Source organism: Bubalus kerabau, chromosome 15, assembly GCF_029407905.1.
Source record: "Bubalus kerabau isolate K-KA32 ecotype Philippines breed swamp buffalo chromosome 15, PCC_UOA_SB_1v2, whole genome shotgun sequence".
Classification (NCBI taxonomy): domain Eukaryota; kingdom Metazoa; phylum Chordata; class Mammalia; order Artiodactyla; family Bovidae; genus Bubalus; species Bubalus kerabau.
Window position 1 is genome coordinate 76,730,260 of NC_073638.1, and position 17,081 is coordinate 76,747,340.

Consider the following 17,081-nt stretch of genomic DNA (forward strand, 5'->3'; position numbering starts at 1 on the left):
ACCGGGCATGTCCACTGCGGGGACCTTGAAAGCCATACCTATGAATTGTTGCAAGATACACTGGGCTCCTGAGAGGCATAAGGCTTCTGTGCCAGGGAGGCTCTCTTACTGTCCTGTTGAAGACCTCATTTGCCTGTACCTGAGCAGTCCCTGGACAGCCATAGTGACTGCTGTATGGACGCCTGTAGGGACTCCTACTGAAGAAAAATGTCTGATGCTATCTTGCTGGCAAGTGCTGATTTCTGTCCTGTATCATTCCAAGTGGACTGGTGCAGAGAGTGGCCTTTGATAGTCTTGTGAGTCTGAATACTTAGCTGTGTCTAAGACAACCCTATAGTGTGTGCTGCAGATACATAATAGGAAATACGTTTTACACTGTAAACATAGATATTTATCTATACATAGACATAGACATTTATCTATACATCTATTTTTAAAAAACCTCATGAAACAATACTATGTGCAACATACTCTTAACATTTCCTTTCTGTTTTCTTCATTTTACTTAAGAACTCTGGTTACAGTCCACCAAACTGATTTCACAGTCTACTAATGGGTCATGACCCACCCTTTGAAAAACAGACTAAACCTTAGATTCTTATCTAAAAAAAACACCATCTACTTTCACAGAGTTGTTGTGAGGATTAAAATAGATAACCCGTGTAAAATGCCCATTACAATAAGTGGCATAGAGTAAGATTCTCTAAACATTAGCTATTGTCATTGTTGACACTGTCCTAATGGTTTTTCCTGCCCCAGTCTAGTCAATCACCAATCTATTCTCTACATAGTGTTAAGGGGGAATTTTCTAGAACAAAAATATAATCATGCCAAGCACTTGTTTGAGAACAATTTAATGGATCCTCACTGTTCCTAGGTAAGGCCCAATTCCTACATAGCCTCCAAGGTTCCAAAGGCACTGGCCCATGGGCTTATCCATCCCCACCTGTTACTCTAGCCTGAGTCAGCCGCGTGGCCCACACGCTCAGCCACATCAAATTTCCTTTGGTTCCTTAAGCCTATGTGTTTCTCACCATTGTGGACTTGCATACATGTTCCTCTTTCTGCCCGGCATGTTTTTATTCCTCCTCCATAACTACGTCAAACTAACATCATTAGGACTTTAGGTCTAAGATTGAATGTCAACTCTTCAAGGAAACTTTCTGTAATACTCAACAGATGAGATGGGTGTCCTCCTCAGGTGTTCTCAGACTATACAGTACTTCCAACAATTGTACAGTAGCTAAGAAGTGTCCAATTCTTTGCAACCCCATGGACTGAAGCACACCAGGCTTCCCACCTCCTGAAGCTTGCTCAAACTCATGTCCACTGAGTCAGTGATGCCATGCAACCATCTCATCCTCTGTCACCCACTTCTCCTCCTGCCCTCAATCTTTCCCAGCATCAGGGTCTTTTCTAGTAAGCTGGCTCTTCGCATCAGGTGGCCAAAGTATGGGAGCTTCAGCTGTAGCATCAGTCCTTCCAATGAATATTCAGGGTTGATTTCCTTTAGGATTGGCTAATTTGATCTCCTTGCTGTCCAAGGGTCTCTCAGGAGTCTTCTCCAGCACCAGTTTGAAAGCATCAGTGGACACAGTGATTGCCGTACGTGTGTCGGAAGCTGCATGAGACTGAGAACTATCTTGAAACCCTCATATCCATAGTTCTTAGGGCCCTTTTGATACCTACAGCATTAAGGATTTACCTGATAAATTATTGATTTATCTCATGTTAGCACTGCCCATTCCCCGCCCCAAGGCAATTCAGAAATCATTAATGGCCGCTGACCACTCACTTCCTTCAAGCCCTTCTCTCTGTCTGAAAGCTGAGGCTTCAGATAGGAATACCCAATCTTTCTACCAGGCAAGGCAACTTCCCGTCAACACCCATACTGGGACAATCCTGGTAGTCTGTCATGAGATTGGTGAGTTCAGCCCAATTGCTGGAAGAGTGCTCTCATGAGAATATGGGCAGTGCTGCTTGGGTCTGGGCTCCCTAGTAGCTTCCTAGTCTAAGTCTTTGTTAGCAAGACTTTGGGTTTCAGTATAAGCCTCAGGGCCATCACTTCCCAGGGAACAGAATGCTTTCTACTAATTGGCTTGCTACTGTCTCCTCCCTACTCTCCTCAGCATATGGGGTTCAGTGGTGGGGGAGAGAAGGGAGAACTGCATTCCTTCCCCATTGACAGGCAGTTCTGGCTAAATTCTTCCAGTAAGTCAATGTCATAAGGTTGAAAATGGTGCTATCTTAATTATTTTAAACTTAGGACAGTTTCCCTTTCCATACATCCCTCTGCTACAGCCTTTTGTCATTGCTAAAAAAAAAACCCCTGATGATAACATAAGCTTCTTCTGAGGGACTTCCCTGGTGGTCCAGTGGTTAAGACTCCGTACTTCCACTGCAATGGACAAGGGTTCAAATCCTGGTCAGGGAACTAAGATCCCATATGCTGTGTGGCCAAAAAAAAAAGCCTTCTTCATGGTATAGGGATCTGCAGCTAGAATCTTTTGCTAAGTGGGATGTGAATACAGCTGAATTGACAAGTACATTATAGGCTGATTAGAAAGGGTCCACAAGGATTCTTGTCTCACCTAACCCGTCACTGGGCTTGTCACTGATTTACTCACCTGTGGAAGAAAGTTTGGACGTGGAGTGAGTCTAGGAGGGGGGATAAACTGTGGTACTTTGATGGGCTGAGGAGGTGTTGCCTGAACCTGCTAAAAAAAAAAAAATGAGAAAGACAAATCAGAGGGGAAAATAATTATTCAATATAAAATAAAAGCTAGGCATCCTTCTTTTTTTTTTTGAGTATAATTGCTTTACAATGTGTGTTAGTTTCTGCTATACAACAAATTGAATCAGCTATATGTATACACATATCCTCCCCCCTCCTGAGCGTCCCTCCCACCCCTCAAGGTCGTCACAGAGCACCGAGCTGAGCTCCCTGTGCTGTGCGCAGCCTCCTGCTAGCTCTCTGTCCCACACACGGTCGTGTACGCACGTTACTGCTACTCTTCCGATTCACCCCACCCTCCCCCTTCCGTGGCCACATGTCCATTCTCTACATCTGTGTCTCATTCCTACCCTGTAAATACATTCATTGGTACTATTTTTCTAGATTCCATATATATGCGTTAAAATGTGATATTTTTCTCTAACTTACTTCACTCTATATGACAGACGCTAGGTCCATCCACATCACTACAAATGACTCAATTTTGTTTCTTTTTATGGCTGAGTAATATTCTATTGTATACATGTACCACATCTTCTTTATCTATTCAGATGTCGATGGACATTTAGGTTGGTTCCGTCGTCCTGGCTATTGTAAATAGTGCTAAAGCTCAGTATTCTTAAAGGATTTTCAGCATCACTATTCTCTCGATCAGACATTATTTTCTACAAGCTTTCACTGGAGAATTAACCATCTGAATTAACATCACCTTAAGAAACTTTCTTACTCTCTTGCTTGCATGCTTTGCCCCATAAAGTGAACCAATCACATTTGTTTCCTTATACCTCTAATGTAGAACATAACAGACTCGGCAATCTTAGATGCTTTCCTTTGACATTCAAGAACTCTTGCACTTGTTTATTTTAAAAGTCAACACTGATTCCAAAGTAAAATCATATTTGCAGCCTGGACAGATGGGCTTTTTCCTAATGTAAGAGTTTTACCTAACAGTGAATGGCTTTCTTCCTACAAAGAATTCTCTAACTCTCAGCATCTGGCTGAGTTATTTGGCTGCTTCCCTAAAGATTCCTGGGTAAGAAGCAGAGCTTCCCTTTAAGGCCCTCTAGCTTCACTCACCACTGGTCATCATTCGAAAGCCACCAAGAGCCTTTAGCTTCCACTTTAAGAACAGAGTTTTAAACTGCAATTTGGATATATTCTGAAAACATTGGGTTTTAGATGGTTTTACCCTAGAAATCTCAAGAACAATTTTTGTTCAAGAGCTTCTTCCTTCCAAAGGTCGTTTTTTTCTGATGGACCTTGGAATGGACACTGTTATTTGTGTGTCTTAAACATTTTTAAAGTGCCCCAACTAACTCCAGTACTTCCTGGGTGCAATTTCAAGGAAGAGTGAACTAAAAAAAATGAGCAGGGCATTCCCCCTGAATTAGGAGTACAGCACCAGCGCACTCAAGTTTCACAGGGAGGACTGTGGACAGGACGGAGGGAGAGCCACATGAAGCTGCGTAAATGCCTCTGTGAAGCGCGTTTCCCCCCTTTAAGTCAAGTCATATTTTGGCCATCCTTGGTGTCAGGACACCTCTACAGTTATTTAGATAGTGTGTGCGTGTGTTAGTCGCTCAGTCATGTCCGACTCTTCACAACCCTATTAACTGTAGCCTGCCAGGCTCCTCGGTCCATGGGATTTTCCAGGCAAGAATACTAGAGTGGGTTTCCATTTCCTTCTCCATGGGATCTGCCCAACCCAGGGATTGAACCTGGGCCTCCCGCACTGAAGACTCTTTACTGTCTGAGCCACCAGGGAAGCCTCAAATACTACAGTGGGTTGCCATGCCCCCCTCAGGGCATCTTCCTAACAACCCAGGGACTGAACCCAGGTCTTCTGCATTGCAAGTATATTCTTCACTGACTGAGCCACCAGGGAAGCCCCTATAGAAACCCTAACTCGAACCCTAATCCCTATAGATAGTAGGAATGCCATATTCCTTCGTCAGCCCCAAAGGTGAGTTTGGTATGGTAGAAGACTGATGGAGACTGAAAAATCTAGCAGGAGTGTAACATGGATATAAGTCTACAAATGCATAGCCTAAACCCTTTCATGTGGGCACACATAAGTAGCAGCTGCTGGCTTACCAGAGTGACTGTGTTTTTTGCCACAATTTGGACAGCCTCTGCCCCAGGCCCAGTGACCTTACTAGACGTCTGGAGGTTGACTGGTGTGTTCTGCACATCAGTGCTGAGCACAGCCTTCTGACTGTTGATGGCGGTCACCATAGCAATGGTAGGTCTCTGGCCCACAACAGAGGCAGGCATGGTCGCAGTTGCTGCTTTCAAGACGAGAGGTAGTGTCTTTGTGGTAATCATAGAAGCTGTAGTTACAGTCTTCTAGGAGACATGGAGAACAGATATTAGGACACTGAAGTGTCATCCCACTAAACAAAATGCTAACCTCCAGAAGAAAACAAAGCAATGGTTCTCATAATCAGTTAAGCTTTTTGGTGTAGAGCACAGTTCTTACTACAGGGCAAGACAATGTCAAGTTTGCCAGAGTTCTCAAATTTAGCTTCAAGTCTGTTTATAGTAATAACTGCAAGATAATATGCTGCAGGATTTTCAACAAGGAAAGGAGTGGGTTTTCAGATAGAGAATATGAGTGTAACTATTTCTTCTGGTTTTTTAAATTTTTGCTTCCTCTCAATTTAAACTTTGTAAAAGTTGCAAATCAATGAGGTACACACCATCTCTTTAACTGTTACAACCTCATCAATATGAAGAAACTTATCATATAATTCTGGTTATCTGCCTTCTGTGACACAAAGCCTGGGATAAAAGGACAGTCAGTGTATTTTAATTCTTTTGAGTGTCACCTTGGAGAGGAGGAAAGGAAACTCACGTGAGAATTAGTACAATTTGTTGCCTCAAAGGCAGTAAATCCCCAATTCTAGATAATGAAACCTATTAACCAACTAGTATAGTAAATACCAGCTCTTGATACCAAAGGGATATGAGTCACTATCAACAATCTTCTCTCTGGAGGACTGCTGCAGAAGTGATTAAAGACCCAGAAAAAGGCGATGGGGTGGAAACAAACACCTGAGTTTCAGCAAGTCTGATAGATCAGAGTCTGCACTGAGATGAGAGGACTTCACTGATGCTCCACAAGCACTACTGCCGCTTTGGAGCTGTATTTCTCTGGATTTTTCTATTAGCATAACTGAAGGAGCCAGCTACAGAAGAAGAAAATATCAACAATCTCATTTCATGGCACACACATCTATCGAATGCTACTAGTCACTCAATATAGAGATGTTTCAGAAACATGAAAATATACCTGGTCTAACTTGTTGGTTCTCATTTTATCATATTTCATCTTTTTCTTCTTACTCTGTACTTGCCCTGTTCAGTTTCGTAGCTAATAGCCACATGTGGGTATTCAAATTTAATTAAAACAAAATAAAACTTAAAATATCAGTTCCTCAGTGACACTAGCCACTCTGAAAGTATTTATAGCCACATGTGACTAGCGACTACCAAACTGGCCAGCGGCGTTTTCAACACCAGAGCAAGTTCTATTGGACAAGCACTGCCCCTCAACCAGGGTGAAGGACCCCACTCTCCCTGAAATAGATCCGAACAAATTCCTTTGTGAATTTCTATTTCAGTGTTTATGCAAGTCCTTGTGTAGTAAGTCATTTGGTTCTAAGCAATTTTTCTGCCTTAAACACTCGCATGACAATATACTTGCATGTATTATCTAACTTTTTAACACCCTTTTTTTAACCAAAAAAAGGTAATAAGCTGCCCTCATCTATTCCATATTGAGAATAATCAGCTAAAATCCTTATTGATGCCTACAATTAAAATCACCCAAATGTTTCCTCTTCCCTTAGTCAATGATAGAAGATGGCTTATTTTCCTTGCCACTGTCCTCTCCAGTGTGAAATGGGAGTAAAAGGGGAAACACTGATAATTATTATTTATTTTGGGAGGTAGCAGGCCATCCATTGCCTATCAGTGATGAAAACCAAATAAAAGCGAAATGCTATTTATCATCAGAAATGTTACAGTAGTATAGCGAAAAGGACTGACTTTATATTACCAGCTATCTTAATATCTGTTTTTAACCCAGTGTGATATTAGTTCTATCTTTCAATCTAAAACATTTAAATACACAGAACTTTTGAAGTGGTGAGCAAGTCACACCAGATGGCATTCAGTCCTGGTACCACCACGAGTGGTGGAAGGAAAGCTATAATCAGCAGAACTCACTGACATGGATTTTAAAAACGTTTGTGCATGTTGTACTACGTTAAAAGAGGGTCAGTATACTTCTGTTTGAAATATGCTTGGTTCAGGTTAAGTCATTATCAATTTTCTGAATAATTATTCTTAAAAACTGAGTAAAACCTCAAACTAACCTGAATTATATACTTACCATTAACTGCAACACTAAAAAGCACTGAATTCTAACAAGTGTGTTCACATGTTAGCATTTTTATTCTACTTTAGAAGTATTTAGTTGTAGCTAATTTCACTCCTATCTTCTAGCAGCTGCGTGACTCTCTTTGAATATAAAGGCGCAAGACCTAGTACTGTATGTTCTGATGAAAAGCTCCTGATGAATACATTTGCTAACCATTTACTGACACCAGGTATTGCCACGGGTACTGGTTGGCTCTTTACTCGTCTGGTGCTTATTCTATTCTAAGTGCTAGGGAATATAAACCGATCCTGGAGTTCTGAGTTTAGATGACAAAGAGAATCTTAAAATTTTGATATTCAAACTAATGAAAACCTCTGAGTTGTTCTGGCAGGAGGAAGAGAAGACACAGAAAGGAAAGGTGCCCCCAAACAGAGAAAGTTCTTTCTATGGAAGCTGTGATTAGTCCTTGACTGGTTGATGCAGTCCAAGTACGATCTCTTCCAAGAGACGACAGTAGTTTTCCCAGTTTCATAAAGGGGTTCTTTATGGACAAAACCAAAACTGCATGAACTAGAAGTTAATGCAGAAAATACACGGCAAGAAGTACTAACAGCAAAATCTTTTTATTTTTTTGCTAAGTTATTGGTTTTTTACAGTCACATGTGGCTAGTGGCTGCAAAGCATAAGGTACTGAATTTAAAAAGACCAGCTCCAATGTACAAATCAGAACTTAAGAGGGATTATTACTATGGGCTCTAATTAACTTCCACATCTATTTCAGATTGTTGGTTTACTTCTGAATGGAAGGTAACCGTTGTACACTTGGACAGCTATCAGTAGAATTCCACTCCCTTTTGTCTATAAGGGTTTATTTTCTGTTTGGCTTTATTAATTGCATGCTTCTTTATACCTGTATTCATTTAAAATGACAGAGTTGTGAGTATAAGTTGAAGAGCACACCTGTGTTCAACTGTTCTTTCATTGTTTTCTGTAGATTGGAAAATTTTCAAAATATACATACAAACATGAGCTGGAGTTAGCTAAGTAAAGGGAACTGGTTTCCTTCCCCCCCTCCCTCCCTCGCCCCAGCCTTGGTACATGCTAATCATCCAACTTAGAATAAAACGCTTGCTCTTCCTAGCGTCTCCTCTTTGCTTACACAGATTGCTAAATTTATAGTTAATCCTTTCTGGACTGAAACATTTAGTATATGCCATATATTAAACTTCCCATTTGTCCCTAACCTCATGAACCTTTAATGACTCCCTATGACTGCCAAAAACCCCCAAAGTTCTGCCACACATTGGAGAGCTTCCACAAGCTAGCCTCTTCCTACTTCCTGGCTCTATCTCCCTCCCACCACTTCCTGGAATCCAGGCTCCAGCCACATCAGCCTCATTGCTATTCCCAAGGCACACAATTCCTTTCCGTCCATACTTTTGTTCACACTTCTCTCTGCACTGTGACGCTCTTTCCCCTCTGCCCCATCACTGAGCTCTCTTATCTGTCAAAGCCCTGATCAAAAGCTACCTTCTTTATGTAGCACTCTCTGATCCCTCTGGTCAATATTACTGTCCTCGGGTATTTTCACAGCTCCTCATTGGTGTTTTCATTTTTTTCTTGTTAGCTGTTTACATCTTCCTCTCTTCTAGATTTTTTAAGTTCTTGAAGACAGAAACCCTGTCTTATTTGTGAATCTGTCCTCTCCAGTGCCCAGCACTGGGCTTGCATATAGTAGAGACTCAATAAATATTTACATAATTAATGAAAAGAATTATCATAGTTTACCAGAGTCTAGGCAGGGACATTGCTGTTGTTCAGTTGCCAAGACATTACTACCTCTCTGTACTAAAAGCTAGCATATAAGGAGCACCCAATAAATAATGATGGACAGTTTACTATAAAAACAAAACCCCCAAACTTGAAGATCTTTTCGCTTTTATCGTAAAAAAAAAAAAAAGGCAATATAAAACAAGCTTAGCTAAATCAGTTAAATTATCAGATAGGCTACCAGATGGAGAGGCCACGGTTCTGGGAATAGCCCCAGGCCCCTTACTATTGCCATCCCAAACCAGTACAGAACTCAGATTACCAGGGAAGGGAATAGCTATTGTTTAAGTATTAGGTAAGTATTTCCTCTGATTTGTGCAATATGGAATGGTACTTGAAGAAGAAGTTTCCATGGATTAATAGAGAAAACTCCTAGTACCAGGAAACAATGATTTCTAAAAAACTCCTTCCATGTAAACACTTTCTGATCAAACTGTACTTTGGAAAGAGAACAACCAATCCAACTCTGTTAAAAACTCCAAAAGAAGTAAACTGATAGGCAACCTTTTGGAAGAAATGCAAGTCCTGGTCAGGGGGGTTTTAAAGTCAGTTTGAAGGCCTCATTTCCAAATAGCCTTAGAGATCAAGGTAAAAATGATGCAGGCCACTCTAGCTGCCTGATTTACAATGAGGACTCTTCATTTTTCCTTCTTTGGCCTTTTATGTAATGTCAGTATTTCTCTTTTGGACATTGTATAGCAGTTCAGAGTAGCAAATGGACAGGTTTGTCAGTCAGAACGTCTGGGTTCAAATCTTTGCTCTACCATGTAACATTCACACGATTTTAGGCAAGTACTAATTTCTCTGTGCCTTAGTTTTCTTCTCTAGAAATTAGAGATAATAATAACAATACTGTCCTAGGAGGGCTGGGGTGAGGACTGTGCACGTTGTACATGTAAAGCCCTTAGGAGAGTGCCAGTATAACGTCACAACCTCTGTCAAATGTATCTTCAGTATTTTTATAAGTATTTTTTTGCATTTGCAAAATATTGTATATGAACCAGTCCAATTGTACATAAACAGTGACTAACCAAGTCAACTATAATCTTTTGTTCTACATATAAAGATATGGTGGAGGTGGTGTTGGTGGGTGAGCGGTGTCTGTGCTTAGGTTTCAGAAGATCCCCAAATCTTTGAAACCATGTGCAAAAATGACTGTATTAGGTGTGAATGTGTATTTTTCCAGGGAGGAAATCCATGGCTTTAGAGAGTCTCAGAGGAGTCTGTGACCTCCAAAGACCAGGAGCCACTGCTGAAGAGTCCCAATTTAAAAGGTATGCCCACACTACATATAAGAGTGTGGAGATCAAGCTTGATTACTTCTCTTAATTGAATCATTTCTAAATACATCCTTTTCTGTGTGTCTTGAATGCCTTAATATTCTTACATTATGTGGTAGTATAAATGCCTTTTTCAGTAAAATCATTTATTTTCACAGCTACACCAATTAGAATGTTCTTAAGCTTTCCACTTCTCAGCACTATTTTTGACTTGTAGCTTCCATTTCAGATTTCCTTCACGGTATGAGAACAAATACATATTCTCATATGAGATGAATATGAACTTGGAAGTGAATATTTCATTTCTATGAAATATATCACCTTCTAAATGCCTCTTTCTACTGGTCCCATGAGCACTGATCCTGGAATATTTCCACACCAACTGCTAAGCATTCCAGAAAAACCATTCTTGAGGATGTCAAGTCACAGAGACATTTAGAACAAGTGTAAATAAACACTTTCAGAAATTGAAAATAAGACTTTAATTCTGCTCTAATACAGAGACATGACTTTTCTTTGATTACCTTTTCCCCTTCTTTGGACACATGGGAAATCATTTTAACTCTTACTCTTTGGTAATGTTCTTTCTTTCTGCCGATGAATTCCAAGTGATTGTTATCCCAGACACAGTATAAAAAAGTAACCAAAAGAACTTCTGCTCAGCGCTGGTTCAGCTTGTTAGTACAGGCTGAAACAGGACCTAGCTCTCCGTGACCAGCGACAACTCAGCCCACGGCACGAAGCGCGGGTGCCGGCGCACAGGCGTACCTGCGGCGCGGTCAGGCCGGGGGAGGACGCAGCCGCCTGCGCGTGGTGGTGCTGCTGCGGCTGCAGCGGCTGCTGCTGTGCTGTTTGTAGTTTGTGTTCAGACTGTGGCAACGGCTGTATTTGGAACTTGTCTGGTTGTTCTTGCTTTACTATCAGGTTCTTCCGTAGCTGTTCAACTACTCTTTTCTAGCAAATGAGGAGAAAAAAGAATAAAATCTATTAGAATATTGTTCTATCAGCTGTAGAGAAATAGGCAGCAATTATATGCCCCTGACAACTTTTCTGGAACCAGCTAAATCTAAAACTGGTTACATCTAAAATTTAGACAACAGATAAGACAACTGAGAAGAAACCCATGGCATAAGAAACACTTCATATATAAAGGGAAGCTGAGCCACAGATGAGAAGAAAAGCTAAGGGAGGGCCCACAGCAGAGCTGAGACCCCTTGGCTCTTATTACTTGGTGTGCCGGACTGGAAGGACAGTTTAAAGTCGCAGTAAACACATGATTCTGGAGACACACTGCCTCAATTCAAATTTCAGTTCTGCTACTTACCAGTTATATGACATTGGTCAAGTCACATAACCTATCTGTGCTTCAATTTCCTGTTCTGTAAAATGAGGTAATTAACAATAACCTTAAGACTCTTACAAGTACCAAAATGCCTCATGTAAAGTACTCAGAATTATTAGTGGTGTACATTGTTAGTCATTTTTTTTCTTTTGCATCTGATAACATAGATACCAGTCATACTAATTTTTATTAATCAAACAAACATCATGTATGTACCCCAGTTTAAAACATTAAACAGACTTTAAGAAACCTTGATCCCAGCACCATGTGATATACACAACAGAGACTTTAAATTACTGAAACAGGTACCTCATGTAACAGGATTATGAAAACTTTGTTTAGGCAGAGTAGGGTTTTGAGTATATGGGATGAAATTTTCAGATAAATTTGTTTCCCTGACTTTACTGAAATCAAAGAAAATGGTATGTTCAGAAACTTTCATTACTATAATACTACATTTCAACAAAGTGACACTTCACGGAGCCGCAGGCTTAACTTCGTTTGCAACTAAACTTTGCATCTAGAACGACGTGGCCAAGTGAATGTCTCTTCACATGGCGTGTGGAGCGGTGGAACTGAAGACTGGCAAATGGCTCAGAGAAAGTACACTGACCATTTGGGGCCTGCCTTGGGCTCTGACTCTCCGGCCCCAGTGGCTGGAAGAAAGTCTAAGCAGCACTCCTCATTTACGCTTTTGAGGTGAGTTCACCAGCTGAGGTTTGTTACTTCTGACAAAAGCAGACTGCTATTTTCTAATATAGATTTTAAATAGAGAAGAAGAAATAAATAAAGATCACTAAATGAGGGGTTAAGTGAAACCATAAGGGCCAGGCTGATTTTCACATTCGTGCTTATGACTCCAACCAACTTCACTACACAATACTCTCTAAAGAAGCCAAACCTGCAGGTTATGTGCTTAACCTACTTGAACATTAAGATATTTACAAAATAGATTTTTTTTAATGTTAAGCCAATACAAAATACATTCTTGACAAAAAAAAAATTTTTTTTTTTTTTTTACTGATTCTTTTTAGGTAATGAAAATATCGTATAAAGGCTGGTGAAGGGGGAGTAGGCTGTACTTTACACTCTGCCAGCACTGCCTCTCTGAGAAGTTAAACATTAAAAAGAAAAAAGAAAGATGCAGAGTTCAAAGTATTTCCAGAAACCCATCTGCAAAATACGAAAAATGCAAATTAATAAAAATATAAAATTCTTATAAAAATAACTTTCAAGTCTTCAAAATCCTATTTCTCAAATACAGAAGGCAGAGTAATGGAATGGATACAGTTTAAGAGAACGGGAGTAACAGCAGGGGTGCTGTGGATAATTCTGAGCATCACACGTAGGTTTTATTAGTTGGTGACTGCCACAACATTTAGACATTGAACAATTAAATAATTATTTAGAGCTGCTTTCAGTCCCCCTCCCCAACATATTAATCAGCATTAATTAAACATATTAACAAACTAGTTAAAGTGCAGCACCGGCAGCTGAAGAAAGGGACTAGAGAGTCTTTACCAAAACAAAAACACACCTCCAGCTCAGATCAGGGGGAGGAGGAGAAACAACACAAACATAAATGTGATATCTGCCAAAAAATAGACTTTGAACAAAAACAGCACCGGAAACTAAATCATTACTATACCAGGCACAAAAGGAAAGGGTGTTTTTCTCCTCTCCAGCCATCCTTGGGAAATATACTGTGCTCTTCCACTTACTGCCTAACTGGGTTAAACTAGAAGCAAGAGACAAAGCTCGGAACCCACTCCTCGTGTTTTGTACAACAGAAGGGAACAGTAGGGGAAAGAACAAGAAAGGGACGCAGGCTAGAGTACTCTGCAGCCATATGGCTAGAGCAAGGTGACGCCCAATCAGAACCAGAATCAGGACCGTGGGAGTCAGTGAGTCACCAGGCATTCACAACTGTTCCTCCCCCGGAGCCTGAAACAAAGAGGGGAGGGGAGGTGGGAGCATAACACCTGCAAACTTACTAGGCCTTGAGAAGAGGGAAAGAAAGAAAAAACAGAGAGCTGTGCAGACTGGACACAGGTCAGATCACATGAGCTGTGTAATGCTTCCTTTGAAAGAAGGCGCTAACATATTTCAGAGAGCTGCTCAGAAATGCATTGCCCTGGCAGTCCTTGCTGTGTTCACCAGAAGACGAGAAGAATATCCAGCATATAGTTGTGCATGTCTATGGATTTTTTTTTTTTAAAGCAAGGTTCAGGTTGATTCTTTACGTCAATTAAACTCCTATTCACTGCCTTCTGAAAACCAATGATCTAAAGTTAGATGAGTTCTGGAGTGGAGGTGCTCCTTCTTATGAGCACAGACACTATGCACACTCTTTTAAGGGCCAGCCATGAAATTAAAAGACGCTTACTCCTTGGAAGGAAAGTTATGATCAACCTAGATAGCATATTCAAAAGCAGAGACATTACTTTGCCAACAAAGGTCTGTCTAGTCAAGGCTATGGTTTTTCCAGTAGTCATGTATGGATGTGAGAGTTGGACTGTGAAGAAAGCTGAGCGCCAAAGAATTGATGCTTTTGAACTGTGGTGTTGGAGAAGACTCTTGAGAGTCCCCTTGGACTGCAAGGAGATCCAACCAGTCCATCCTAAAGGAGATCAGTCCTGGGTGTTCTTTGGAAGGAATGATGCTGAAGCTGAAACTCCAGTACTTTGGCCACCTCATGCGAAGAGTTGACTCACTGGAAAAGACTCTGATGCTGGGAGGGATTGGGGGCAGGAGGAGAAGGGGACTAAAGAGGATGAGATGGCTGGATGGCATCATCGACTCAATGGATGTTGAGTTTGAATGAACTCCGGGAGTTGGTGATGGACAGGGAGGCCTGGCGTGCTGCAATTCATGGAGTTGCAGAGTCAGATACGACTGAGCAACTGAACTAAACTGAACTGAATAAAGGAGAGCTGCCCTGTGCAGTAGTTGGCTTTTCTAGGTTCCACATCCGGGCTTGTTCTAGTTCAGTCTTGTAGCTTCTGGCAAATAATGGTAATCACATTAACTTCAGTAAGACCCTGATCTAGGCCTGTACCAGTTCTGGGTGGCAGTGAGGGAATAGAGCTACAGTGTTTCATAAGTCTTAGTCTGTGGTGTCAAACAAAGTTCTTAAGTAAGTAGTCTCTCATCTTCACAGGTAGTGAGCCTATACACTCTTGCTATTGTGTGTTTTAAACAAAGAAATCATGACTTCTGCTGGTCATGGATGAAGGTTATACTGGCATAAGCAACTAGGTATTTTCAATGTCATTCACATATACTCAACTTAAACATTGCTAATTATCTTGAAACATTATCCTGAAGCTTGGAGAAAAGGCGAAGTCTCACAAACTGGCTATCTGTCACTCACTAAATGCTGGGAAAGACTGAAGGCCAAAGAAGGGGACAGCAGAGGATGAGATGGTTAGATAGCATCACCGACTCAGTGGACATGAATTTGAGTAAACTCCAGGAGATGGTGAGGGACAGGGAAGTCTGTAGTGCTGCAGTCCATGGGGCTGCAAAGAGTTGGACATGACTTACCAACTGAACAACAACAAAAAACAAGTTAATGAGAGCTAAAAAGGAGGGAGGAGAAGAAGGACAAAAGAACTGGAAAAGGAAAAGCTGGAAAGAATGAAGGTAGAAAGGAGAGAGGAAAAGTGAACAATTTGCTCTCTTCTCTCCTTAATACATTTTCTATAAACAATAGGCCAGTGTGCCAGACATCCAGAATGGCTAGTACTGCCCCCTTCAAGTCATCTGTCAAGAAGTGCTCCAGAAACCCAGCATGTGACTCCACGCCTCCGATTCCCTTGACACTCGCATCACTAGGTTTCACCAGGGCTTGTTCAGGCAGAAGGGTTCAGAGTCCCTGACACGTGAAGTCACAGTTTCTGAGACAGGTAGTCGCTGTGATAAATACTGTGACATTGAGTAACACTATCAACGTGGTCACACGACAGCAAGACAGAGCCCAAGGGAAACACAGAAGCTTATAGGTCAATTCAACAGAAAATCGGGCTCATTTTTCTGCTATGTAAGTCAGTCACTCCAAGTGCCATGGCCTTTGTCAACACACAAGGGAGATGGAATGGTGGAAGATCAGCCTACTCTTCCACTCAAGCCACGAATTTATTCCCATCAAACCCTCACACAAATTTCAGAAAGCCTCACTCAAGAGCAACTCCAGACACAAGCACTGCCCTCCACAACTGGACACTGTGCTTCAAGGCCCTGTTTTTCCACACAGTCGCTCAGCTCGCTTGTGTTCCATTCAGCGTTACCTGTTCGTGTACAGTTATGAGAGGGCTACACCCACTCAAACATCTTCTCACACAGCATTGCCTTAAAACTTCATCTTTTTTCCTCCCTGATCAACCACACAATCAGAAAATATAGCCCTGCCTCTTCATACCAAAAACTGATAGAGGCATGTAACTTTTCACAAATCCAGAAAATCAAGAGAAAAACTTTACCCATCTTCATACCAAAAATGCAATGAAAAAACTTTCCAGGTCTTCAGACTTACCAACTGCACAAATGAAAACAGGATACTAAGTTTTTTGTGTGCAGAAAAACTAACATGGAGAAATTTACATTTGCTAATAAACTCAGAATTTAGAAAGAGAAAAGAACCCTTTCTACTGTCCAACTGAGAATTAATCAACTGTATTTATAAGCAACACCAATACTCAATAACAGTGAAAAGGTAGAAAGATCAGATGAGTCTTCAGAATGCTGCCACGTAATTATTCTCTAAAGAACAGGGTATGTTACTGGCATAACATCAATGACAAAATTACAATCCAGAGTAAAAGCTACATGCTATTTAAAGGAAATAGAAAATTAAGTGACAATTCCACCATTTTATCAACAACAACAACAACAAAAAAACGGAAAAGAAGCAATAAACTCAAAATAAGTTCCTTCTTGATGTTAAAACAGAAATTTAACGGGAAGATCCATACTGAAGTTATTAGAGGGAATGTTCAGGGGAGACACACAGAACAGAATTCAGACAGGGGAGCAGAAGGAGGAATATTGGAGGCAGCATTTACAAAAATATACTTAGGGGAATCCCTTGGTGGTCCAGTGGTTAGGACTCAGGCCTTCACCATTGGGACCCAGGTTCAATCCCTGGCTGTGGAACCAAGATCTAGTAAACTGCACAGAGCAGCCAAAAGAAGAATACAGATGGAGAGAGAAAATACACACATGTACTTAAATATTTATATATACTCAGATAAAAATTACATTTCATTCATTAGGTAAGGCACTAGGAGGTTTCCCCCAAACACTCTGACATTCAGTTTCAGCATTAGAATTAGACAAATAGCATCTAACCTTACAAGCCTCTTTTAAAAGGAATATATTCTTGAGAAACACTACCTGTTTGGCCACATAGTATCTACACCTCATCTAATACATGAACTGTGTATATTGTCTACTAAAGCGGATTTGTTTGGTCTTAGAGAGTTGGGAACACAGATATTTTACAGTTCTGCA

At 40.9% G+C, this 17,081-nt stretch overlaps 1 protein-coding gene across 14 annotated transcripts in view; it reads right to left on the bottom strand.

Annotated features, from left to right (window-relative positions):
• PHF21A (PHD finger protein 21A) overlaps window positions 1-17,081 on the bottom strand; it is a 195,852-nt gene that overhangs the window by 35,492 nt on the left and 143,279 nt on the right. For 12 of the 14 annotated variants that reach the window (XM_055546965.1, XM_055546968.1, XM_055546969.1 and 9 more), the window contains 3 exons: window positions 10,997-11,182; window positions 4,829-5,080; window positions 2,628-2,717 (listed from right to left, as the gene is read on the bottom strand). In XM_055546965.1, coding sequence (XP_055402940.1) covers window positions 2,628-2,717; window positions 4,829-5,080; window positions 10,997-11,182 — 528 coding nt within the window. The remainder of the gene's footprint in view (window positions 1-2,627; window positions 2,718-4,828; window positions 5,081-10,996; window positions 11,183-17,081) is intronic. The other 2 variants (XM_055546970.1, XM_055546966.1) reach the window with 1 other exon arrangement.